Below are 27636 nucleotides of genomic sequence, written 5' to 3' on the forward strand. Positions count from 1 at the left end.
ACATCACTCCTATTGCTGAAAATCATCCACAGACATATTTATTGCATTGTCAACCTTTAAATCCTGTTAAAATATATTGCTGAATAATAAAAAAAAAAAGAAATAAACTGCAGAAGTATAGAGGAACTTAAGGCCATTGTCCCAGCTAAACACTGCTTAACTCAGGTCCATCACATTCAGCTTCTAAAAGTTAGAAAAAAGTTAGGTTTGGGTTGGAAAGGACCTTAAAGATCATCTAATTTCAACTCTCTGTTGACTGATTACCATCAACAACCCACTCAGGCACACACAGAATTCCCCAACTTCCCTGCTCTCCATTCCTTCCCAAATTAATTCTATTTCAAAACATAGTCACATTATTTGACTGTGGGTCAGAAGAAAGCGCAAATATCTGCTTCTTTAAGAAGTCCTACCTTGGTCAGAAAGGAAATCCAGCATGGTCTGGAGCAGGAAGGAGAGATGCCTGACACACAGGGCAGGATTGCCCATCCTCCTGGAAGCATAGACCAGCTCATGGAGCAGACGCATCTGCACTGCAGCCCATCCCCTGTGAGTTCCTGGGAACAATGCAGGTATTTAATGTATTATAAAGCTGGAAATCATCACAAACACATTGGTTTTGGTTTTCTTCACATGCAAAGCAGTAATTTTATGGCACTTATACCAATCACCCAATGGTTGTTACAAAATCCAACCCTTGTACTCAACACAAAAAATAGGACTGTTGTATTTGCTTGAATATCTAAATGTGAAATCAAGTTTTGTTTTATATGCTTGTCTATTGACTAATAAATTTACAATTGAAATTCTGAATACGAAGTTAACACTTCCCAAAAACCAAAATAATACACAAAACCTTTAAAGTTTTTTTTTTTTTTTTTTTAATTCTCTGGACAATGCACATGAGATTTCATATAGAAATTAAAACCATGGAATCACAGAATGGTTTGGATAGGAAAGGACCTTAAAGATCATCTATTTCCAGCTCCCTGCCATAGGCAAGGACACCTTCCCCTAGACCAGGTGGCTTAAAGCCCCATCCAACCTGGCCTTGGACACTTCCAGGAATGTGGCAGCCACAGCTTCTCTGGGCAACCTGCACAGTAAAGATTTACTTCCTAATATTCAGTTTAAACCTACTCTTTCAGTTTGAAGCCATTCCCCCTTGTCCTGTCACTACATGCCCTTGTAAAGAAAAAAAATTACCTGGTAATTCTTAACTCTCTTTAAAGATCAGGCAAGAGATATTTTCCCTAAATGTTTTCCCGACCAATAAAAGCAATAAAACTTTAGAACACAAGGCACATATCCTGATTTTCAGTCTTTAAGTTTCAGACTATGAACTACTCCATATTTGTAGAGCATCTATGGAAAGAATAAATAGATCATCTTAACATAACCTTCCTTTCAGAACCATAATATGCAGCACTCTTCATGAAGCTTAACCTGCTTTTAGTAGTAAGGAACAGCAATAATTTTTAAATAACAGATATTTCAAGATGTGCAATACTTCATAAACTTCAACAGCCTTCCTTGTAATATCACCCATCAGCATTTGGCAAACTGTTTTAGGAATATTTACTGCAACCAAACCTTGAGAGTTTATATTTTGAGAGTCTCATTATTTTTCATGTGTGAAATGTCATTTCTATCTTAGAGTTTGCAGTGATCTTTCCATATGTCTCTAAAAGAGCCATTTTGGGGATAGAAAACGAGACAACGCACTTCAGTGCAATATGAAGGTAAGGTAAAAATGAAAGATAAACACCAATCAGGTCCTTTCTTGGCTTTTTTGATTATAATTTCTTACAGAACTTCTACAACTTCTTCTCCCAACACAGTCCTATCCCAGGTCACAGCGGATTTTTCCCAGCACATTCCCTTTTCCTAGATTCTTAGCATCCTTCCTCCCAGTCTGCTTGGCATTTGCTACCTCCTCTCGCATATAATCTGACTGCCAAATCACAACAATTTTAAAAAACCCCAGCATTAACCATCCACAAATACAGCTCAGCCCATCACTTCCTGCTCCTCTCCTGCAGCTACAACATTTAGGGAATGGACCCCAAAACTGCTGCTGTATAACACAATGCAAGGTTTTGGAAAGGTGTACTCAAAAGGAGCTGCCAAGCAGCAATTTAGCTGTCTCTGATCTCACTTGTGGGAAAATGTGACATATTTGACCCTATTAATTACATTATATGTATCTATATACAAAAATATGTAAAAGGATTTTTACTCCTTCCTTATAAGATCAAACAGCCACAAAACCAAAATAAATACAATTTCTGATGGAACAGCTGAAGGCACTTTAATTGAAAAAATAATCCAGAAGAATACATGACCTTTTTATGTACTGAAAAGCATATTACCAAAACAAAAACATTTTTGAAAATCATAAGAAACAAAGTTTTCATAAATAACCCATAATTACTTCCTGCAACCAGGGAACCACAGCAACACATTCAGCAGTGGCTTGCAGAAATTTGAAATTACTGGGAAAAGTGAAGGTACAGTGTTAACCAACTGCTTTATCTGCTGCAAGTAGTTTCAGATTAGCAAACAATTTAGCTCCAGTATGAAATCTCTCAAGGAAATTATAATGGAAAGCCAGCTAAGTGGCAATCCACACTGACCTTTGCTGAAGTCCTGAGGGTCCAGGGAGAGGCTGTAGCCAGGCAGGGTCTCCAGCAGCAGCTTGTAGCAGGCCCTCCAGCCAGGCTCGGGGATGCTGGGCGCCGCGCACTGCATGGCCGCGATGCGTTTGAAAAATGCCGATTTGCGGTGGAAACCGATGCGCTCGTACAGCTCCGACAGGATGCTGTAACGCTGGATCTTCTCCTCTTCCGAGAGCTGCAGTTTGAAGGGAAAAGAGAAAAGGACTGGTTTTTATCAAAGATTTTAAGTGCTAACTTAAAAAAAAAAAAAAAAAAAAAAAAGAGGAAAGACACACTAGCAGACATTGGCGCTGCAGAAGGCCAGGGATTTGCACATAGCCAGGCATGACAGCTTCTACAGCCAGGAAAAGTTAAGCTTGGTTCAACTGTTAACAAAAACTGCTAAGATGAATTTCTGCAGCTTCAACTTTATTTGTCAGTGGTACTAACAAGTAAACAGTCAAAGCAGTCAGTAACAGCTAAACAGCTCCACATTGTATGGAAGAGACTTAACATGATATTCGTGTGAATGAAAGGAGTGCAAAAATATACCACTTCCAAGATTTATTGTTTCACTAAGATTTCCATCCCTTGAAGATTAAATCTAATCTTGAAATCTCAGGCTATGAAAGCAAGAAACTATTGTCTCGATTTTTATGTCTCTAATCTTGTAAACCACAAATTTTTCATTCCATGAAACCGTACTGTGATTTATACACTGTGAGATTGAATCACAGAATCATAAAATGATTTGGGTTGGAAGGGACCTTAAACATCATTTTGTTCCAACTTCCTGCCATGGGCAGGAATGTCTTTTTCTAGACCAGCTGGCTCCAAGCCCCATCCAGCCTGGCCTTGAACACTCCCAGGGATGGGGCATCCACAGCTCCTCTGGCAAACCTGTGCCAGTGCCTCACCACTGCCTTGCATGAAGCAAGTTTTGGAGGACAGCAGTGAGTTCAACAGGAGCTTTTCCCAACAAGGTAAAAAATAATGCTAAAGTAGCAAAATGTCATAGAAGGACACAGACCCAGATTTCTTCACTGATTCAAGTATTGGAACAGCCTGCCCAGGGACATGGTAGAGTCACCATCCCTGAAGGGCTTTAAAAGATGTGTAGATGTGACACTTGGGGACATGGTTGAGTGCTGGGCTTGGCAGTGCTGAGTTAATGGTTGGTCTTGAGCTCTATTCCAACCTAAACAATTCCATGATGCATTTGCACACTGCCAACAAGTGAGGTGGAATTTTAGTTAAAGTCCTGTTAGGCTTGAAGTTGAAACCAACTTGATAAGGAACTACCACCATGTGTTTCTTTAGCTTATCAGTCTATTGGCCTAAGTCCCAGGTAACTTAATTCTTTTTGCCTCTGGCCTGAATGATAATCTTGCTTTGGAGTCAGCCAGCCATGAAGAAACTGCAACAGAAACTGGATGATTCCTGCTGTGTCCCAGCAACCAGCAGTGCAGAGCAATGCTGACACCTAGTGCACAGGATCTGGCACAATCAAAAGCAATAAAACATACTTGAAATTACTCTAAAGCTGCCAACACGTTTTGCAAAGGCGTTTCAAGTGACAAACTTCACCCAAAAATAGCCCTAAAGGACAGAAACAGCAACTCATTCTTCAAAACTGGAAGTATCAATCAGTGTGCTTAACTTTAGGCACTTAAAAGTTTGGACAGTGAAAGGGAAGCTGCTCACCACACTGGTTGGTTTTTACAGAAAGGATTAGGTCTTGTAAGCAGAGCTTCAAAATGACTTTTAGCCACTCAAATCCTGATGTAATTACAAAAAGCAGTCTGTTCTCAAAAGTCACTTCTAATTTTGGACAGAGGGATATGAGACACATCAAAGAGGAGTTATCAGAGGGCACCACAACCTTATCTGACAGTTCAGATTTTGGTACTTCAGGATATGAAGACACACACAGAGCAGCAAAGCATTTTACAAAGTTTCAGACAATTTTTGAAGCTGAAATTGCTATTTTCTTCAGAACTGACAACAGCAGACAGTGACTGAAGCAAAAGTACCACCCATCCCTAAGACTAAGCCCTGTATCACGAGTTGTGAAAAAAGGTAATTGCACCAGGGTGAAAACTTTCAGAAAACAATACAGTTGTAAAAAAACAAAAAGCACAAAAGGAAAATACAGAAAAATTTTGGAGAAGTTATCGTAGTTCCCAAAAGCAATCACTCAGAAAGAACACGAGGTGTCCTACTGAAGCCACCTATTTATGCCATTTTTACAGGTTAGAACAATTAAAAAATGGCAGCTAAGTTGAAAAGGGCACAAGCACATAATCAGGAAATAAAGTAAAAAAGCCTTAAAAAACCCTATCAAAAGCTATTCCTTAAATACAAATTCTGACAATGTTCACTAAATTCTTTAAGATGATAAAAGACAGGGCGATGCTCTATTGGCAAACAGGAGCACTCACTAATAATTGTAACAATTACAAGAGAGGCAGCAGATTCCCAGAAAGTTTTATTTTCATCATATCTAAGTTTTTACCACTGTTACATAACTTGTTGCTTTATGGTTGTCCCCAAAGTTAATCAAGTATTTTCCTCAGCTGCAGGAAACTTTTTTTAATCACCACAAAGACAGCAAAATTGCATTTTCCTGAGCACAGTTATGTGTTACCATCCAGGAATTTAAAAGAAGAAAAAATGAGCAAAAGCCCACACAGATACTCCAGGTAATTAATTCTGGGAAGATTGCAGCAGGCATTCTGTAGGCTATTGGTGTAGCACCTACAAACATCTTTCCTGACCTTACAAATTTATAAAAGCTTAATGCTTGTAAAGTGGCTGCAAAACACCCACCACCTGAAGCACAGCATTATTTCCACCTGGTTAATTTTTATTTGACTTCTCTACCAGAGAAAGCACCTGGAAAGGCTGTAGGTCACTCTTCCCGTAACAGAGCCAGTTCTTTTCTCAGGCTTGTTTCAAGTCAGGCTTTCAAAGAATGCAGCTTTTTATTTGTTTTTTAATTATTCCTTACGACATTAAAATTTTATAATCTCACTTTCTCTGTAATTATATTTTACAATTTATTCCTCATAACTGGATGCAAAGTTAAGTCTTATTACCCTGCAGCTCATCAGAAAATACCAATTACATTATATTACTAGACTGAGTATGAAATTAAATTTATGGATAGAACTAGTTTTCCTTTTTATAAGTCTTACACTTTAACCTGTGAGGTGGTTTTTCTGCTGCAGAATGTTGGTTGTGCTGATGTTGTATTTACCTACAAATGAAAAGCACTATCCTACAGTTTATTCCCTCAGCTATCACATAATGACTCCTCCTCTGAGTTAGTCCAAATTATAAATACAACTCTTATTTGTTTCCATGCTTTATACATTAAATCTTAAAAAGCTGTAAATACAATTCCCAGCCATACCTCTCTTTATGGAAAATGTATTTCCCAGCCCTGGGGAAAGCCCTGAAAAAATTATCCTACTGTTATTTCACATAATGATGCCAAGTTGCTCCCCAGCCACGCAGAGATCCCAGTCTGTACTGGTTTGGGCTGAACTGGTTGCAGGTTCACTGGCAGCTTAGATCAGGATGTTTTTCATGTTCCCAAGCTTTGTGCTTGTGTATTATTAGGCAATACATATTAACTATTTAAGTGGCAAGTACTTTGCCGTTCACTGGGTGTTGGGAGTTAAGATTTTTCCTTTTGGTAAAATCTTTCCCTTTGGTTCTTTTTCTCATGGAATTTTGTCCCATCTGCTGGGAAGAGACAATAACCACCAGTACTTAAGAGTGACCAAAAAATGGCCAAGGTGGGGAAAGGTGCAGCTGGCTCCTCTCTTATGCAGGGATTTCTCTTTGGGAAGGGCAAAGATACCAAGAGATTTTGGCCAGGGGGTGAGGGGCTGGGCTGGGCTCCTCTCCCTTTCAGCACTGGAGGAAAGACAAGCTGTGCTGGCTGTGGGAAGAATTCACCACCACTGTGGGGCTCTGGCTCCTGCTGTCCTGTCCTGTCCTGAGGGGAGCTTTGCTCATTAGATCAGCTGTTGAACTGGGACCTTATCAGCCCCAGGTCTGTCTGGAAAGGACCCTCACCATCTCCTCAGGAGAAGCCAGGAGAGGAGCCCAACCCTGTCCCCCTTGCTGGGAGCACGTGTTCGTTCCTGGCCGCTGCTGCTGCAGAGTCCAGCCTTGTTCCACACACCAGTGAAGAACTGTGACTCCTTTTCCCAGGTCTTTGCCTGAAAGCCCCAGATTTTCAGAGTTATTTGGAGAAAAGGGGGTTGGCATTTTCTATTCCAAGGGAGGTTCCTGCCTTCCTTGGCAGACACCTGTCTTTCAAACCAAGATGCTGGGTCGTACAGGTTTCCTCTGATAAGAAGTGAAAGTTGCAGTATCAGTGGTGCCAGGGAGAACAGGGTATTCTCTTAATGGCACTAATTGCTTCCAGAAAAAGCAACAACAGTGTTGGAGTTTGCAGGCAACTAGAATAACAGCATCAGAACAAGAGGATGGGTGAATAACAAAGGGTGCAGAACTGCCAGCAAAAAAACAGGTTACAGAATTAAAGAGAGGCCTTTAGCACTACAAGGATTATGGCAATTAAGGTGCTCTCTAACAAGACTGATGTTTTTTATGACAGCTTATCAATTAATTATTGCCTCATTTATGTTTTGTTAGAAAATTGATTCCAGAGAGAGGATTCTTTGCAAGTGAAAGAAAGTATTCTACCTCCCTCTGCTGTCCCTGTCTGGGTCTAATAAGGTCAATGGTGTGGACTTAAACTGCTCATCTTACCAAGATGTAATGAGCAAAAACCCAAAATCAGTATAAAACCTAACAACTTTTTATTAGTTCTTTCAACCACAGCAATCTCTCTGTGAGCAGTGACACCAAGCTTGAGTCATTGCTCAAGTGTTAATGTTGTTTTGTGGTGATACTGAGCACTTTCCACACAGTTCCAAACGTTGATTTTCCCCCCTGAATTCCTTTCTGGTTTGGCTTAATTAAGACTTTACACTACACAACAAAAATTCAGTTGATTAAGAACACTAATCAGACCCTTCAGCTCACTCTGCAAGAGGCCATTCCTGATTTGCTGAGTTTCATTGAATGAGATGCAATCAAGAAAATTTGAAAAATCCACTGCAGGGCAGTCCCAGGCAGCTGTTTTTCCCTAGTACAGCATCACAAGAGAACAATGGGATTTTTTTTTACTTTCACAAGGGAGAAGAAGCAACAGAGTTTAATCTCAAACTAAGTCCTCATGTTTTTAGATGAACTCTCTATACCTTGTTACCCAGACTCACAGATGTGAAAATCCTCAGAAGTCAAGCTCTTGTCAGGAGGAAGCAGTGGTACAGAAAATAAACTGGAGTCTATTGAATCCAAGTAGCTTTCAGTATATTCTGTCAAATTACAAGAGAAAAAAACCTGGACTTCCCAACTGACCTGCCGAAGGTTGATATAAACTGCATTTTGCAGAAACTCAGAGGCTTCCATGCTCCTCTTCTGCATTGCCAGGACTCTCACAGCCTTCACACAAGCTTCCAGTTCAATCACCCCAGCGTTCTTGTACTTGGAGAAGGAGAAAATTAAAATAATTTTGAAGTATTGCACCTGTTAAGATTTTATAAGCATTTCTGCTCATCACATAAATCAGCTGTCACATCCTCCAAACCTAGCAATTCCTTAATGCTAATGACTACACTGTTAAATTATCAACATATGCCCAAGTGAAAGTTAAGGTGTCATCTAAAATATTATTGTGCAAAACAGCTGTTTTCAGCCTCTTCACTCACTGCTCTCATTTTGAGACAGAGCACACCTTCATTCTGAGAGTTCAGGTGAGGAGAAAAGCTGGGAATATTGGAACCATTAGGGGTAACCTCATGAATGGTTGGTTGTGGGTGCTGTGTCTGCAAATAAATTCTACTTGTACAATGCAAATATTTTTATTACTGCATCCATTTTCTCTTTAGTTAAAACAATATTTCTGATGACAAGAGAATTAGAAACCAATCTGAGTGTTCTAGTATTTGTTTGCAAAACCTTTGCTGTAAATGACTGTCCAGTGATTTAGCTTGCTTAAGGAAGCTAAGGAGACAATGCAGATGTGCATTGAACTGTTTGTGCTTAGATAACAAACAGGCAATTTTCTAGCCAGACAATATGGTCTGGTGATTTCCTCAAACACTGATACTGATATGTTCCTCAAATACTGATATTTGATATGGACCACCTTCTGCTGAAGGTAAGCTCTCTTCAGGTATTTCTATTTGAAAACTAATGGGGGAAAGAAAGCTGAGTAACAAAATGTAGGAGTTACGCCAGCAAAGCTGTCCCATATTTCTCTCTCGTGCATTTATATTAGCAAAAGCAAATCAGTGGAGATTGAATCTATTTTAGAAGGTGCTACAAAAGTGTTTTCAGCTGAGTGAGAACATAAAAAATATGCAGAAAGTGCTGCTTCCTCAGCATTAGAGCAAGGAGTTACTCTGTATTTCTGGAACAGACAGGAGGAAACTGTGCTTGTGTTGAAGGGTTATAAATCAGTCCTGACACAAAACCCTTTGTAATTTCAATGAAGCTGCAGTGAAGCACAGTTATTACTTGCTGAGACCACAGTGCGTATTATAAATAATCAAAATATAAATATCCTTCCTTAAGCCCAACTAAGTCAAATAATTTTATACTCCTAGAGACATCACACCCTTTCTAGATGAGCAACATACCCTTAAGGTAACATTAAAAAGCTGAATGCATCCTTGACAGTTATTGTTTTACTGATGGATTCTAATTTATTTGACACTGTGCCCAGAACTATCACCTTTCATTGCTCCTGATCATAAATTAACTCATGCACACAACTGAAATTGTTTCACTTGGAGAATCTCCCTTCAACATGGACATGAAAATGCCTGTAATAAATATTTATAAGCTTAGTCTAAAGATACTTTATCAAACAAGAGAAATACCTGAAATTAAAAAGTGATTAAATAACTGCACTGCAGTGCAATTAAACTTATCTTTAGTGTTGATGTGGACATTGAGCCACTATTTTCAAAGTAAAAACCAGTTCTTTTTCTTTTCTTATTATGACTGGAGACATTAAGCTCCTTTTCCATCTCAGGCTCTGAGCATTTGCACAAAAACCTAAAAACTGGTCTGGTAGAGCTGGAATCTGTTTTACAAACCTCACTGCCATGCTTTTAAAGATCCTCCAAAACCAAAGCTTCAGCAGTTCACTGTTGAAAAGGTGAACACCTTAAGGTGCTTATTTAAAAATAACCAGGATTACCTTGCCATAGTAAGAAATGGCTTCTTTATATTTTTCTATGATGTCTTCAGGACTCAGGCAGTTCTTGGCACGTCCTATCTCAGCACTGGTATCTGCATTTATCCCATTGGAAGTCAGAGCACCTAGAACACAACAGGGTCAGAAATGAGCACAAGGACTCTTGGCAAATGCTAAATATCTAAAAAGCAAGATAAGGTATGCTGTAGGTTTGACACAGAATACACAAGGTACACTTGCCCTACCTAGAAAGAAAGGAAATAATCTTTCACTTAGTAAAAACCAAATATATTCACAATTTTTAGCCCTTATCTGAATGTTTAAACCATGAATAAAATATAGATTGCTAAAATTATATTATGGCCACATCTGAATAGACAGTTTTAATCTTTGAACTATTCCTTCTACTTTAAAATTGTGTTTCTAAAGCACACCTTAGGAAAAAAAAGGCTCAGACAAAACAGTAAGAAATTGGTTTTCTTGTATCAGAAAGAAGGCAAGAGACAGAAAGGGTCTATATTAGGGATAAGAATTTGAAATAGATACCAAGGAAATCTGGGGTATTAGAAAGAACATGAACATTTTATTTTAGGAATTTGATTTTATTGGAGTTAACATTATAAAAGTAGAAATGTATCAAGGGTTTGGCAAGGCTTGATACCTTCTTACATATTACTTAATCTGTAGCACTATACTGTAATTTATTTAGGATTATACACTAACTGATTTCTCCAAGAGGTTTCTCTGCAAAAATGGCAAAAAAATCTCTGTGTTTCAGAGCTGGCCCTAACTGCCAATAGTCAGTTAAAAACTACTGTGAAAGGTATTTCTGAATTTACTGAGGGAGCAGAAAGAATGTTTCCTTACATACTTAAATGCTAAGGCAACTTTTTTAATATGTTTATTAGCCTTAAGGAATCAGACCAAGCACATCTGGAGATTAAGAGGACTTTTATGGAAGTAAAAGATGTTTGTTCATGATGACTGAGGGAGCACCATGACACTACAGAACCACATATGACCATTCAGGTCGGTCACTTCAAAAATATTTTAAATCCTCACTACTCATGGAAAGAAATCCTGTTGATTAAAAATTATTGAGGCACAATCACGGAACTACAGCATTTATTTTGTGCCTGTTACCCTTCAGTCTCTATAATTTCACAAGATTTATAGCCAAAAACTGAAGCATCAGGGATCACTACTAGTTTTGGCAAGTGGCAATAACTATCTATACAATTGCAAAACACTTCAAGTAATACAAGAAAACACTTTGGAAACATGCAGAAAATAATGTACCTGGATCAATGAGAACTTCTTGTGCCCCTAAAAGGAGGAACAAAAATGATTTTTTTCAGCCTTAAATAGAGCCAGCAAAGTAAGTTCTTATAATGTTTTATAACATCAGGCTTGAACAAAATCATCAGATTCATCAGCATTATCACTGCTGTTGTGAAGGACTACCAATTATAATTCAAGTAGTCCCCATATGTTAAATCTCATTTTGTTAATAAATAAATGTAAAAGTCTATGAATTTGCAATGAGTTCTAAGACACACTAAGAAGAATTTCAGAATTTTTAGAGTATAATTTAAAGCCATACATTTTTTCCTTTATCTTTTTTGTTTTGGTTAGCAAGTTTCCATTGCAGTCCACTTAGTATTAATGCCAAGACCTACAGTACTTAAATCTTCTTGTGGGAGCTCATTTAATCTGCACAATACTTAGAATAAAATTTCCAAGTAATTTTATCCCTTTTAATTGTCATTAATTTCTCTCCATCCAATTTTCTGAATAATTGAGTCACGTCAACCCAATAAGCCAGACTGTCCATGTAAGAGCTGCCAAGAGTACTGCAGAGTTGGATTACCAGGTATGGAACACCTTGTTGCCCTAAACTTTGGTTAAACATGGCAATAAAATTGTTCATATCAAGGGTTAAGAAGTCAAAAACAATTATTTCATCAGCAAGACAGACCCTCCCTTCAGTTGACTTGCTCAGATTCCAGACAAGTGAAGCAGAGATTTAGATCTAGACCCAAATATACACCAACACTTCACTCAGGTGTCATAATTCTGCCTGGGGAAAGAGGAAAATCAACAAAATTAACATCTTAGAACTCCCAACAAATAAAATCCAGTGGAGAAATCCAAAACAGCCAGTGGTAAGCGTAAAGCAATCCAGACTCATCTATGTTTGACATACAAATCCCATAACTGACAGACCACATCCAGATTTCCTTGCCAGGAGGAACTGAGCAACTCAGAATCATCCTTTACACTGAAGGCTGCACAGACACATCCAGGGATTCCAGGGGACACAGCCTAAACCTGTCCCCATACAAACAAAAGGGTTTAGATACCTGAGAAGTCAAAGCACCCTTTTCACAGAATGGCTCAGGAAGGGACCTTAAAGATCATCAAGTTCCAACCCCCTGTCCATGGGCAGGGGCACCTTCCACTAGAGCAGGCTGCTCAAAAACCCCATCCAACCCAACCCTGAACACTTCCAGGGATGGGCAGCCACAGGACAGAGCAGAAGCTCATTTGTATTTTGGAGCTTTCTTTCCAAAGTTGTTTCTACAAAAAGCAGACACTCCATTTACTGAGGAGCCAGGTCCTGTGCTGTAGCCTAAAAATGCCAAATGATGGAAAGCACAAGGGATTCCAGAGGAAGATGTTTCTCTTGGCTGGATCTGGGCAGGAAACTTCATCCTGTGAAGGCTGAAGTACAGGCACAAGAAGAGGTGCAATTCCAGGTACAAGAGGAAGCACTAAAGGTAACTCTCACATCTACATGCCTCAAAATCAGGCAAAAATTTCAGTTCCAAGTGTGGCATTTCTTGGTTTGTGCAGAATTTGGAATCCCTTTTTTTCCCTGGCTTTATCCCACAGAAAGATACAGTGGAATTTTTTCCCCAGATTAAGCACTGTCCTCACAAAATCAATTACAGCCAAAAATACTATAACCAAAGGTGCAGTTTGAAAGGATTTCATATGAAAGGCACTGCAGAGTCAGGAATAAGTAATAAAAAGAAACTTTCAGAAAACTTTGTAGGAAAATGACATCACAGCAACAGCTGTTTGGCCAGAGGGAGCTCAGCAGTTCACACCTCAAAACACAGAGATCATAACTAGAGTTAGGGAACAGTATTTAATGGGCCACAAAGTAATATTTTCATCTGCAAAGGATGACAAAAAAAACTGTGATCAATTTTTATTTACAGGAAAGTCCTTTGGAAAATCTTGTCATATGAAACTAAAATATTTTTAAAATACAACTACACTAACAAGTTTGCAAACTGGACATTGAAATACATGATAACTTAATTGAGACCCAGAAATAATACACCCAAAATATATTCAATTATTCTGATAGCTGTGACTTGTTACCTTCTTTAGTAACCAGGAGTACCTATGACAAACAAACAGATTGCAACATCTCCTGATAAATATTCATTGAAAAATAGATAAAGGTCACTAATCAGGTGAAATTGTAACAGCCAATGTAAAAGGCATTCATAGGTCATGGGACCAAATACATAGATTTTAATTACTAGGTATTGTACAAAAATTAGTATTCTGTCCTGAAATAAGGTAATTGTACTATCACAATTATCTGATTTCAATACACACAGTTCATAATAAAGGTAATACAAATCAAGTGTTTACTAGATTGTGACTTATAAAATAATAAAGATGGGTGGTTGCTTCTTTTAGATGAAGGATTTCATTTTAACCACATTGTACACAAGAGAACTTAACACCAGCACTTAAACCCAGCTATGTTTAGCTGTTTATGACTGAAACAGCTATGTTTCAGTCCAGAGTGAATGCATACACAGCAGCAGCTGTGCTGACTTAGCCCAAAGGCCTGTGTAGCTCACCTTAACCAATGTATTTCCATTTTCCTACCCCAGCCCAGCCTCTCCTGAAAGCCACAGAACCTTTCAGGAGTTGTAACACCATTGTGAGACAAGCGTCAGGTTATGTGACAGGCTCATCTGCACAACCACAAAGGAGTGGAGAGGATCAGTGACCCCCAAAAACCAAATCAGAGCAAACAGAGCTGTGGGGGGTGAAGCTCAGCTCAGTTACACCTGCAGCTCTCCGGATCCCCTTACAGACAGACTGGGAGGTCACTCCCTACAGGAATATGGGGCTCACTGTAGGGAAAGAACACCCTGGGATTGTACAAGATTCCTTCTGGGGTGTAGGGGATGAGCCAAAGACAAGGAGAAGGAGGGACTGAGGCAGTTTAGGGAACAAGCATGGAAAAGCAGAGGGGAAGGCATATGCGTGTGCTGGTCTAAGCACCAACCTCGGGAATTGAGAGCTCTGGCTCTCAGCCTTGTGGGTTGAGGTGCCAGCAACTGGTGCAGTGCAGTGGCCAGCTCCTGGATAGACTGAGGCTGTGTGTGCTCCCTGTGTGTTCTCCAGACCTGCTGGGAATTCCTGCTCAGTCTCCTGTCTGCCTGGACCTGAGGCCATGGAGCTGCAGCAGCCTTGCCTCTCTCACACACACCACCAGATCTAGTAATTCTGAATGACAAGGAGCTCCATGTCATACGTGTAGGCTGGATAAAGAGTAACTCCTTTCATCTTCTTCTCCATCTGCTAAGCTCTGCTTGATGTCCTCCAGTTCTTCTCTTGAAAGAATCACTGAACTTTGATCCCTACCCATCCTCTTCCACAATGTTCACTGTATTACAGATTGCTCTCATATTTCTCCTCAGCCAACTCTTTTACAGTCCAGGAGTTTAGAAAAACTATACTAGATCTTAAAAATTATGTTGGCTTATTGGCATTTCATTTTTAAAAAATCTATTTGTTACTCATTGGCTTTAGAATAGCAAAAAAAACTTAATAAAATGTACCCAACTTAATTATTTTAATACATGCAGCTCTGCCAGATCATATTTTATGAAAAGTGCCTGCATCTCCTTCAGCAAAATTCAAACTAACATAGACACTACTAACAATCAGGTGAAGAAATCAAAAGCTTTGCAACTCTATGCAAAGCACATGTGTTGATATTAAGACCAAAATAGAAAAATAATTGCAAAAATTAAAAAAAAAAAAAAAAATTCTTCCCAAACCTCCCTCCTCTGATTAATGCTGTTATCTGTATAATTTTACAAAGTTAGGACATAGGGAGAAGGTTTCAGATGTTTAGTGGTGGCAAACAGAATAAAACTGAAATGCCATCCTTACCTGGCCTGTGCCTGTTGCCTGCCTCAGCAGAAAGAGAACTTCCTTGAGCCCTGCGAGACCCAACTTTACCCCCAGTGCCACCTGGGTAGTGATAGATGACAGATGCTGAGCACAGCCCCTCAAGGGCAGCTGCAGAGAAAAGGAAAAAAAGCCAACAGATTAGTAGAGACATTTTCAAGAAGTGAAGTATCCTGTGGTACAGTCCATTTACACAAACAAAAATGTGCCTGAAATTAGAGGTCTAATGACAAAGACCATGGAAAATTCTGAGATGTGCTTTTCATCTCTGTGTTCACCCTCAGAGCTCCCAATTGCCCCAACCCACTGAAAGAATCTGCAGGAGTAAGAACTTGTCACAGCAGAGGAAGCTCACATGAAAAGCACTTAATCCAAGAGGATGCAATTCCACAAAACCAGATGCCAAGAGAGCTGACCAAGGTAAGACCACTCTCTCATCACTTCCAACAGGTTTATGCTCATTGGGGGAGGTTTCTAGTGGCTGGGAAAATGGAAAAGTCATCTTCTTTGAGAAGGAAGTACCAGCACAGATAGATCAGCATCAGCTCCCTGGAGAGGCTACACAGAAATCCTGCTGGAAGCACATAAAGTGAAAGAAGGTGTCTGTGAACAGCTCACATCCATTTACTGAGGACAAATCAGCCTTTGGCAACCTCATTGCCTCCTATGAGGAGATGCTAAGCTCAGTGGACAAAGGAACAGCAGTGGATGTTGTGTATTTTGGCTTTCAAAACATCTTTGGACAAGGTCTCCCACAGAATGCTTGCAGCCAAATTGGGAAGATTGGGATAGCTGGCCTATCAAGTAGGTGGAAAATCAGCTGGGCAGCCAGACTCAAAGGCTTGTGATCAGCCAAATGGCTGCCTGTGACCAGTGGTGTCCTCAGGGGGACAATACTCATGCCTTCATTAACTGTCTGGATGATTGCATAGAGCACACACAGAAACTTCCTGGGTGACACCAAACTGGGGGGAACAGAAGGGCAGGACTTCAATGCAGAGAGAACTTGCCAGGCTGGAGACACGGGCTGGCAGGAGCCTCATCCCAAAGCAAGGCTGGTGGGAGGCCATCAGATGGGTCGGGGGACAGGAGCTCCTGGCATATGAGAAGCAGAGAGAACTGGGCTTGCTCAGCCTTACAGAGCAAGAGGCTGAAGGTTGGTGTTCCTGCTGCCTTTAAAACACCCAGTGGGAAGGTAGGGAAGAGATGGAGGCAGGAGCTTCTCAGAAGTGCAGTGACCAGATGAGAGTCAACACAAGTGGACACAAGAAATTCTGCTTTAAGGTAAGACCAATTTATGTTTTGTTGTTGGTTTTTTTTCAAATTATAATCAGCAAAATTTTAGAAGAGGTTGCTCAAAGACAGTAAAACTTCCGTCATTAAATATAACTGAAATATATTTCTATATTTCAACTGGACAGGTCCCTGAACAACCTGATGTAACTGGACATGATAAAAGCAGGAGATCAGACTTAACAGAATTATCAAACTATTTGGATTGGAAGAGTCCTCTGGAGGTCTCTAAGTAGAATTTGAGGAATCCTGAGCCATTTAAGTTTTTGGAATTGCAGAAGGAAAGAAGTGGGAGGTCAAAAGGTGTTAAGTTTTTCATGGTATGTAATCTACAGGGCCATTAGGAAGAATAAATGGTTTCCAGGTGGAATGAGAAAGCTAAAAGCAGAACTGGAGACAGTGATTGTCCTGAAAGGGTATGAAACTGAGAAGCAGAAATTGTGCTCAAAGATCATTTGTATGGCCAATAAATAACAAAAAACAGGCATGAAAAAAAATAAGGAAAGGATGGAGAAAAGGCAGGGGAAAAAAGCAAATCCTAGGACCTTATAAGAAAGGAAATTATGCCAGGGGAGGTTTAACACTTGCAGCTTTGGGAGATGTAGAGGCAAAAATCTTTTCCTTACAGTCCACAGTGGACACCCATAGAAAACATTTTTAAAACACCTATACAACCCAGTGAATAAAAATCAAATACTTTCCAAGGAATCACGAAAAAATCAGACACAACTTTTTTTAAATACATGCTTTACTACAGTAACACAATTCATTCTGTTTAGGTTTTGGTAAACCCATTCCTTTCTCACGTCTTATTGACCATCTTTTGCTTCAACTTCATTTTTATTCACAGCCAATAATCCAGATTTTGGTCACTAAAATCATTACTAATTTTCACAACGCCTAAGGAAAATTACAGAGGATAGTTTGATTTACTTGGCTTTACAACTACCACCACCTAATCGTACCTCCAAGCCACAGGAAGTCGTTGACAGAGCGCAGCAGCTCCACTGCCATGTGATAGTGCACCAAGGAATCCTGCAGCATGCCCGCCTGCAGACACAGATCCCCCACGTGCTTCCGCATGCGGCCCTGGCAGCGCTTCTTGTAGTGTCTGCAAAATGAGAGGTGCACTTCAGTTACTGGCAGGGAATGCTGGTCTGGGCTAACAAACACCTAAAGTCATTGCTTCTTTCCTCCCTAATAGCAGATCAACACTGATTTACTCTCTGCCTCTAAGCAAATATGAATGCTAACTAATGTAATATGCAAAAGGACCAACAGTTGGAGGATATATTGGAAAAAAAGGCAATGTATCACATGTTTTGGCTACACAGCATTTACACAGCTAGAGTCACATGCCCTGAAAACCTCCAAAGCAAGGCTCCTGCAGACTACAGTGAGTATTTGGCTGCCTGTCAATAGCTGATATGCCCTTTTTTGCTCTTCAGTACACCCAAAAGCTCATTGTTAAGCCAGGGTGGTCTCTTGTTCTACCTTTTTCCTTTCCCTCAGTAGGAGATGGACTGTTCCTGTGCTTCCAGGAAGCTGTTAATGAATAAATCCCACAAGTCCATGGATGCTTACCATGGAATCCCTCACATTTTGGCTCTGAGCATATTAAAGGTAACCTTTCCAAAATCCTGCTCTGGGCCTCTGTCTCCTCTGCTGGGACCCTCTTCACACACAGCCCAAAGGTATCAGGGCCCAGAACCCCCTCAGACCTCACAAACCTCCCCCTGCTCCCAGCCCCTTCTTTTAAAGAGATGATGAGTGGAAAAGCACCATCACTTCAGGCAACAGCTTACAGTGTTTCTCCTCCTACTCGTTTTTACATGTTAAAATAAATGGCGATGTTCTTCCCAAATGAACAGACAAAGCCTACTGAATATATTCAGCAGACACCTTGGTACAGCTGAAAAGGCAACTTGGGCATAAATCTGTGTGACAAAGGCACTAATCCTACTATTTTGTTTGGTTTTTTAGTAGGCTTCAGCTAAAGAAACATAACAGATGCAAAGCAAGACACACCAGACTTGGAAAACACCTCATGGTTGAAGTGACAGTTCAGAACAACTGTGCTCTCCCAAGTCCATGAACGACCCTCTTGTTCTCCTTCCTGCAAAAGTATTCCCTGACAAGAATGTCCTTGCACTACAATTATAAACTTGTTTTATGAGGAAGAAATTTAAATGTCAACTGAGATATTCTATTAATTTATCTATGCTGTTTTCAATAGTAGTTCCTGTTGTTCTAACAGTGTCTTCTAAGTACATCCAGAGAGGTATGAAAGTTTACTTTTCACACGTCACACCAAGGAAAAACAGACTCTTCTTTTTTTTGGATAGCTTAAACTAAAATAAAAGTCAATAAAAAATGAAATTTTAATTAGAAGAACTGCTGCAGATGTCACTCTTTGTTGTATACATGAAGTCCAAAGAATGTGGTAAAAATACAAAGAACCATCTTGGATTGACACAGTTGTAAACTTTGAGCTTTTAGGAGATGTAGTGGTATTTTTCAATTTAATTAATTTAATTTAAATTAAGTTGAACAGGTTGACCAGAGAAGCTGTGGCTGCCCCATCCCTGGAAGTGTTCTAGGCCAGGTTAGATGGGGCTTGGAGCAACCTGGGCTAGTGAAAGGTGTCCCTGCCCATGGCAGAGGGGCTGGGATGAGATATCTTTAAGGTTTGTTCCAGCCCAAACCAGCCTGTGATTTTTTAAGATGTTACTGAGACTATTTGAACTTAGCAACTTTAAACAAAAAAGAAACCCAAAAAAAAACCCTAAGGTTACACCCACTCTGCAGATGCTGAACTCTTATCCCTGGAATGATACCAGAATATAAGGGGAATGCCAAAGTTACGGAATGAAACCAGATTTGGGGCAGTGGGGTGTTTTTTTTTCAAGTGAAGAACTTCCCAGAGGACCCTAGAGATGAACTGAAATGTCACTGAAATAATCTCCATAAGGCATCTGAACAAACTGTCTTCATGAAGTCTGTAATGTAGAAATGACAAAAGGAGAAGAGGCACAGAACATATGAAATGTAAGGGTAGGAATAAGGACATTAATTTATTTCCTTTAGATCTGAAGGCAGGAGGGAGGAATGGCAAGAATCCAAACAGTTCCATGTCACTGGTTTATCAAGGCTATCAGTTTGACTTGGGTAGTTTACACCACAGAGAAGCATCTTTTCAGCCACCAAATAATGTCTTATTCCTTGCAGTCATTTTGGAAAAAGGAGAAGAGAAAGTAACTGATTTATATGGATAGGGGACAGAAATTGAAAAAGAGAAAATATATAGAAGTACAATGGCGTTATAAAAACTAAAGAGAGAAGCCATCAGAACCAGTGTTATTGTCTACAAAAAAAAAAAAAAAAAAAAAGGAAATAATAAAAGAAGACAAGCAATAGGTCTCCTATTGCTTCTCTCCATCTAAAAAGTTACAAATAATTCCTATATAAATGTTTGCACTTTTCTGATCTAGCACACCATATTCACAATTGATGTGAAGGTGTTGACATTAAATGAAGCTCAATACAACTGTTGTTCTTTATCTTTCAGATGTGTCAGGAGTTGAAATATTTGTCTTTTATTGTTCAACAAGCATGTATTTTATAGATCTTTTAAGAACAAAAATGCAAGAAAATTCAAAGTGAAAGCTAAAGCTGCTCTGTATGAACTATGGAAGGGCACCAAATCTTACCAAGATTTCAGTTTAAACTTTGAGTTATAGAAAAATATAGAAAAATATATAGAAAATATATAGAAAAATAACTCCATCAAATAACTTCCTTCATAATCTGGAATCAGCATTGTACAGGAGAGTTTAAATTGGTTATAAATGAGATTTTCCTACTCTCTGCACTCCAGAATGAAAATAACATTGTAAATGTTATATTGCTTTATCTATTTTTTTACATAAACAGTGGAATTGGAGAATCACTGTTTCCTACACAGCTATAATTCCTCTCAAAGACGCCACTGCTTCCAACTCCATCTCTATGCATTCAAGCAATCTTTATGTTTATGAACAAATTAAAGTTCTTATTCTCCCAAAACTGTACTTTATAAACATTCCTCCAGATTTTCCAGCTAGCAGATGATTAAGTTCATAAATATGAGTCATACAGCAAAGGAAAAGAGATGATGCCTGACTCCTAAATCAGGACCTGATACCAGAATAGTTTCGATCACACAGCCTCACCACCAGCTCTTCCTAACCTAATTCTGCTGATTTATGCCCATGTCAATATATCTGTTTGAAGGTATTTATTCACCCAGACATCAATAAATATTGCTCATAAAAACACTGTTCTTTGGGAAATTCTCTTCGTTTATAGACAAACAGATAATTTATTTCTGGTGATGAAGAAATTTATTATTAATTATTCAAAAACTGAATTCGCTCCACCTATTTTTAGGCTCTTCAAGGTATTGCCAAGACAGGATTCATCCCCTACAGTCCCTGCAAGTCATTGCCATCCTCTTGGAAAACATTATCTCACTAGTTATAGAGTAAGTTTGTCCTAAACAAATGCATAAACTGTCTTTATTAGGCAGTCACAATTAAGTACAGTGAATTCAATTACTTCAAGTATGTCTACAAAGACAAAAGGCAAAGACTTCATGGAAACGAAACCCACTCTCTACAGACAGCAAAACTTAATTCACTTCACATTTAGGAAGCCTCTATAAAAAAAAAAAAAAAAAAACAGTATCCACAACATCTTTAAAATCATGTCCAATGGACTCATTGTTCCTTCTATGCATCCTGGGGTGCAAATTAATTGGGAAAAATATCCTACTGCATATATATTCATATATATATATACATATATATACCTCAGTATAAAATTATGATTGCTCATTTTAACACGAGCTAGTTTGGCTTCACAGCTTTAGCTGAAGAACCTGAAAGTGAGAAGCTTACAGATATCTTCTCTCTGACTTATTTTTTTATTAAAACACTGTTTAAAGTGTTTAAAGCTCTCTCCTGCTTAATCCTAATCTATCTAGGGACAGGAAGCCCATGTGAATTAACAACTACTTCCTCTAGATAAGAGGACAGCCTTTCTCTAGGCCAGTTCCTTGCAGCACCCTACTGCCAAGAGCAGCTCCTATTAATTTTTCCTCTAGAAGATCATTTATAACATTAAATTTCAAAGAAGCACACAAAGTCTCCCCCTACAAACCCCTTCCTGAGTGTCATGCCCTCAGAAACATCCCCAGGGAAGGCAGTGCCACTTCCTGCAGGACCACTCATGGAATGCTTGTTTGGTGTCAGTCACCATAACTCATCTTCTTAAGGTCCTCACCACACAGAAAAATTCCATTGACTACAAAACTAATTTAAAATCTTATTTTCTAAAGTTAGTTGGGTTAGTGCTCTACCAAACACACTCTTATATTCAGAGGTATCACCACAATCATGACCACTGACCACTGCTACCACTTCAAAGTGGAGGACAATAAATCTGTTCCAGAACTATGAAGAACTACTTGATTTCCATTTCTGCCTTCTTTGCTCTATAGGATATGTGCTTTATTCTTTCATCTCCAGCTCTTTTCCAGGATCCCAGGATAATTTTATGGAAAATTTAGTGCAACAGTGTTATATTTCAACACAGAATTTATTTTCACTACAAACCATCCAGAAACAAGTTTGACGGAATTTCTGGATCCTCAAAATTTGGCTAAATTTACAAACAAGAAACATGCAAAATCAATTCTCAAAAGTGTATTCATGCAAAATGCTCCAACAAAAATTTCCATCAAGTTCTACTAATTCCAGTTAGCATGCAGAGCTATAGATACCACCAATCATAACATTATCCAGACTTCAAGAGACACAGCTACGGCATTGGATCAACTGCCAGAACTTTTGAATTTGGAAATCAAACACAGGCAGCAACAGCTTCATGACTTTGGAGTTTAAAAAATAAAGCAAATTCCAAAGGCCAGCAGCCACCTAAGCAGACTATGTGTGTCCTACAAAAAAACTCAGCATTGCTACCAAATATAATTGCCAAATGCGCCAAAACGGGGGCAACTGCAGTGGTGAGGCTCCAGGCAGCAATTATTTTTGTGTGTACTGAAAAAATAAAGATAAAAAGCAACACTAAAATATGCAATGAAGGCGAAGTGAAGAGGCAGGACATGGGAAAAAAGCTAACTATTTTCAAAAATAGACAATCACATCCTACCTTTTTAGACCCAACAACAAACTCACAGGGCAGTATGAGAGAAGAAGGGGGGGAAAAAAACAGAAAGGAACAAAACAGAAATTAGAAAGACAGAGAACGGAAAGAAAATTAACAGCCACATACACATACTGAGATCATCAACTTTGATAAATCAGTGTACAAATCCCAGCTATGACACATCTATAAACAGGGCCCTACATCCTCATCCCTCCACAGCATTAAATGATGCCAGTATTAAAAAAGAAAGAACCTAAGACACAAACTGATGTAAACAACATTAAAATGAGCTTATCCAAGTGGACTTAGAATCATACCTAAGTATGTTTATTTTTAGCTGAAAACAGAAATAAAACAGAAAACTTAAAACAAACGGGATTTTCAGTATTTCTGGCACAGATGTTTCCTAGTTTTTAGTTTGTAGGATGTTTCTATCATCATGAGAACATGTGTTTCCATTGTTCTCCATCAATCTCACAGCCTCTACAAATAACTATCAAGTGCAACTGATTTCAGAAACTTTTTCAACTATCCTCAGCAGCCCTGTGACCACATAAATATTTTATCCAATTTACAGCTGAAGAGACAGAAAGAAAAAATAAATCAACTTGCCAAAATCCCTTCTTGGCTGAATGCTCCAGGAATTAAACCAAGCCTCCCAGTCTTACAATGTCTGTTTTACAGGACAGCCTTTCTTCAAAACATTTTAGGACTTTAACCCATTATGTTTCAAACATATAGTTTTCTACCAGCTAAAAAGTTCTTCTACACACAAAATTCAGTGAGTTTGTGTATGTTGTCATCTCAGTCAGCTCTGGGAATGTGCTTCTCCTGCTCGCTATACAAACAACCACATACACATACACTTGCAAAAGACAAAGATCATCCTCACTTTTCCCATTCATTACCCTATTTGAAATAATAATTTATCTTCCTAATTTATGAACTTTGCATCTTAAAAGAAGCCCATCAGTTTACTTCCATGGCGATTATCATGCAACCAAGCTAATGAGTGTGTTATAACTGGGTGAGGGAGATGATCAGGTTTACATATAAAGCCCTGATCATCACATAAGTATTAACCTTAATATTTGACCATAAAACACTTGGAGAAGAGTATCTTTTAAGATACAAACTATGTTCAATAGTTTTAATTAGTCTCCAAATCATGTGATCAGAATTATGTAGCCCATGTAACTTCTTAACATATTTTCCCTCAATCTATCATCCCAATAGCTCCACGTTACAGCTGCACCACACATTTAATTACACCTTTGCTACACATTGCCATTTAACTTCAATTTTAGAAGTTATAGGAAGAGATGATTATTTATCCTAAGTAGGTATCCACAATTACAGCAGCAGAGACACACCCTCTGTTACAAGAACACAGTGTGTCTTCTCTGCCATCCATTTAATAGAGAACATTTGTGTTTTTAAATAATTGATTACACACTGACTGGAATGTCAGGGTACATTATAGACAAAATTTGCAAATAGACAGAAAGTATCTAGAAAAGATCAAGGGACTTTCTTTGCCTTTAACCCTTTAGAAATTTCCATCTGTTGTAGAAAAAGCTGGTTCATTTGCCTCAATACCTAAATATCATAATGTTTTTATTTCTTTCTGTAAAATCATTATGCTGACAGACTCAAAACCAACAAAGTAGCAAAAGCTGTTCTACCAGATGTACCTACCTCCTGCATTCAAACAACCTTGATCCCTCCCTGAACAGAATTACACATCCAATCTTGCAAAAACAGAAACTCGTCTCTACTGAAGAAGGTCCTTCCTAGCCCTGTCTCTCCCTGGTATGCAGTGCTTTCCCTTCATTAGTCAATCTGTCACTACAGAAGGGAATGTGCGAAAATAAAATCCTGTGAACTGCAAACCAAGCACCAAAAAACTCACAGATAATAAAATGGAATGTTATTATCACCAGCTCACATCCAAAGACTTTGGCCTGAAAGTGTAAGTTAGTTTAATAACCTCGTCTGAGTTCAATCTCATTCCATGGACCTGAGTTTATGTTTTAGAACAGAGGGCAGAGATGCATCAGGCTACATGAAAGGTACCTAGAAAGGCTCCTGTGCAGAGAAGCTAGAAATATATTTTCATTCAGCTTTCTGAAGTTTTAATGTATAAATCCTAAGTTTTATAACAATCAGAAGTACTAACTCCACAGCAAAATAGAACTGAAGAACTTTCTTACTATTGAAGTAAGAAAAATTAGAATATTTAACACCTTCTCCTTGAGCAGTTTGGTGCAGCAAATATTTCAAGTACATCCATTGATCCAGACTTACTGAGAACATGTTTGGTATTCAAACCTCCCAGCAAGGCTGTGTGCAGAGCTGAGCCAGTGATTAACTCTGGATAAACCCCTGTATCTACACACAGGGTCACACACCTTCCATTCTGCAAAGAACTGAAGCACCACACTGAATCTGTCTGAACTCCTCACTGCAACAGCATCAAACACCTGCTTGGAGATGTGTGGGCACACATTCTGCTGTCACTCCAGCTCAGAACTTCACAAGGAGTATTTCCCACTAGTAACAACACAGCCATTGCTCAGAAATAAGTCATTCATCTAAGAAACCAATTTCCAAATCGCCATTTTTTAGAAGACACAACTGAACAGCAAAATTTATTCTGAGATTCTTGGCCAACAATTATAACTTTCTACCTATTTGGAACAGGAAATTTTGATTACATTCAGCCAAATTTTATTCAAACTGAGTAAAAGACAAGATTGTAAAAAGGCTTGTCCAGTCTTCTCAACTTTACCACCCACGTGCAAAAAGTAATTCATATTGATAATTGAATAATAGTGCAGGGACAAATAGGGACCAGCAAGTCACAGCCAGTTCAAGTGCTCATCAAAGAGGAGCAGGGCACTGGGGTACTGATGGTCCTTCAAGCCACCACAGGTAATTTAACAAAAGACTTCAAACTAATTAGAAACCTGGAATGCTTTCTGCATGTTTCCAAGGTCAGGACCAACTATGCAGGCAGAGCTGATTAATTTGATCTAAAAGCTTCACAAAACTGCCTGAACACCTCTGAGCTTTTACACGCAATAAAAACCTCTGCTGGCATCCCTGCAGTACAACACAATATGAACACCACTATTTCCACACACAGCCTGAGTTTTCATAGGACTTCCCCACCTCTGCCAGGACAAAAGGTGGAGGCTTCCATCCCATGGATTTGACTGCAAGCAGCAGAGTCAAACAGATTTTGCATCTGCCTGTAGCTATCAAGCCAGAATTACTTATCCCCTGCACAGGAACTATGCAACACTCAAATCTGACAGATGAGTATGCAAATGAGGAGGAAAGAAAAACTGGGGGATAAAACTCTAACCTTCAAAAAACCAAACAGGTAGCAAAACAAGACAGGTAAAAAGCAATAACAAATAATTACATAAAACAAAGAAGGACAGTGAAAGATGCTGCACTTTGTCACCAAAATAAACAGTCACTGTCTCATAGAATGAAAAATTAGACAGAGGTTTAAAGGGAAAAAATACAGTAAGTATCATTAGTCAAATACTACTCAACATGATATATAAATAGTTTCATTGATGCTACCTGAATTTTTTATTAATACTATAATATCTATAATACATTGGAAGTTTTCCAGAAAAAAGTCTCATTACAGCAGAATCTGTCAAACCACTCCTGTGACTTCTTCCTGCTATTTTGATGAGCTTCATCAATTAAATGTATATATAAAAACAAGCTCAGAACATCAAATACAGTGAGACTACACGTTAAATTCTCTTAAAACTACAGCAAGCAAACACAGAAAAGACCAGGGCACAGCCTCTGTTGGAACAAGGCTCACCTTGTCCTTTCTAATAGGCTTATCCTAAAGGCAGGCAAGTGCCACAGATGTGTTTTTTTAACAGCTAACAAAAGTAGCTGCTTACCTACTATCGGTGTCCAGACCTACAAAATCCTTCTTCTCAAAAGGAACACAGAGCAGGGGAATCTTGTCTCCAGACTTATCAGTGGCTCTGTCAAGACGCTTGGACTCCAGCACTATGAAGAGAGACTCGATAAAATCTTCTATTCTCTTCTCCACAGTTTCACACTCATCATAACTGGGATAAAACGCCACATCTGTGCGGGGCTGCTCTGCAATCTCTCCTTGAAGCCCAAAGACAAACAACCGGGAATCATAGAGAGTAGAGCCATACATTTCCTTCTGAAGATGGAATTTTTCAAAAGTCTGAGGCCATTCCTTTGCTGAAGAGCACTCTGTGATAGTGATCAGCCCCACGACTTTGCGGTGTGTCTGAAAATCCCCCCACTCGTTGTTCTCTGGGGGATAATGGTGCCTGTATCGGATGTAGAGCACTCGCTGTGAGTCGCGCACGTTAACCTGGCTCACGGCTGAAATCCGCTTGTAGATCCTGAAAAAGCTCTCTTCAGGTACAATGCCAATGGGCTGAACCACGACCAGGAGGGTCTGATGATCCTCAGCACACTGCATGTAGTCAGGAACACTCATTTTGCATCAACTGCAGGCTAGTGAAAGAAAAACGCGTATTATTTTTTAACCTTCAGAAGTACACGGGGTTGCTGAATCAAACCAGGGCTTTGATGCTAAACACTTCTGCAGCCTGAATTTATGTGTTACAATACCACTGTTTGTTTCATTATTTTACTAAATCTTCAACCATGCAACCTACTGATGTTACACTGTGTACAAGGAGTACTTTTAGTCACTTATCAAACAAAAATCTGTAAATAAGGGCTTTCCAAGTGAATCACACTCCCTGTGCAGCTACACAAGCCAGCTCACACACGTCTCTACCATAGCCACTGGGCAGAAATACCAGCTCAGGAGAGCCTGTCAGACTCAGGCTCTTCAGTCCCATTTCCTTGGGGAAATATCCAAAATTGTGTGGGGTGAGATGTAAACAGGCACCAAGTCAGGATCACCGA

At 39.2% G+C, this 27636-nt stretch overlaps 1 protein-coding gene across 2 annotated transcripts in view; it reads right to left on the reverse strand.

Annotated features, from left to right (window-relative positions):
• Nucleotides 1–27636, reverse strand: part of TRAPPC9 (trafficking protein particle complex subunit 9) — a 449912-nt gene that overhangs the window by 421200 nt on the left and 1076 nt on the right. For both annotated transcript variants that reach the window (XM_053973133.1, XM_053973142.1), the window contains exons 2-9: nt 26616–27216; nt 17436–17581; nt 15160–15288; nt 11245–11271; nt 9949–10070; nt 8100–8225; nt 2637–2853; nt 414–557 (exon numbers count right to left, since the gene is read on the reverse strand). In XM_053973133.1, coding sequence (XP_053829108.1) covers nt 414–557; nt 2637–2853; nt 8100–8225; nt 9949–10070; nt 11245–11271; nt 15160–15288; nt 17436–17581; nt 26616–27199 — 1495 coding nt within the window. In that variant the 5' untranslated portion in view covers nt 27200–27216. The remainder of the gene's footprint in view (nt 1–413; nt 558–2636; nt 2854–8099; nt 8226–9948; nt 10071–11244; nt 11272–15159; nt 15289–17435; nt 17582–26615; nt 27217–27636) is intronic.

This window comes from Vidua macroura, chromosome 1 (assembly GCF_024509145.1).
Source record: "Vidua macroura isolate BioBank_ID:100142 chromosome 1, ASM2450914v1, whole genome shotgun sequence".
In the NCBI taxonomy this organism is placed as follows: domain Eukaryota; kingdom Metazoa; phylum Chordata; class Aves; order Passeriformes; family Viduidae; genus Vidua; species Vidua macroura.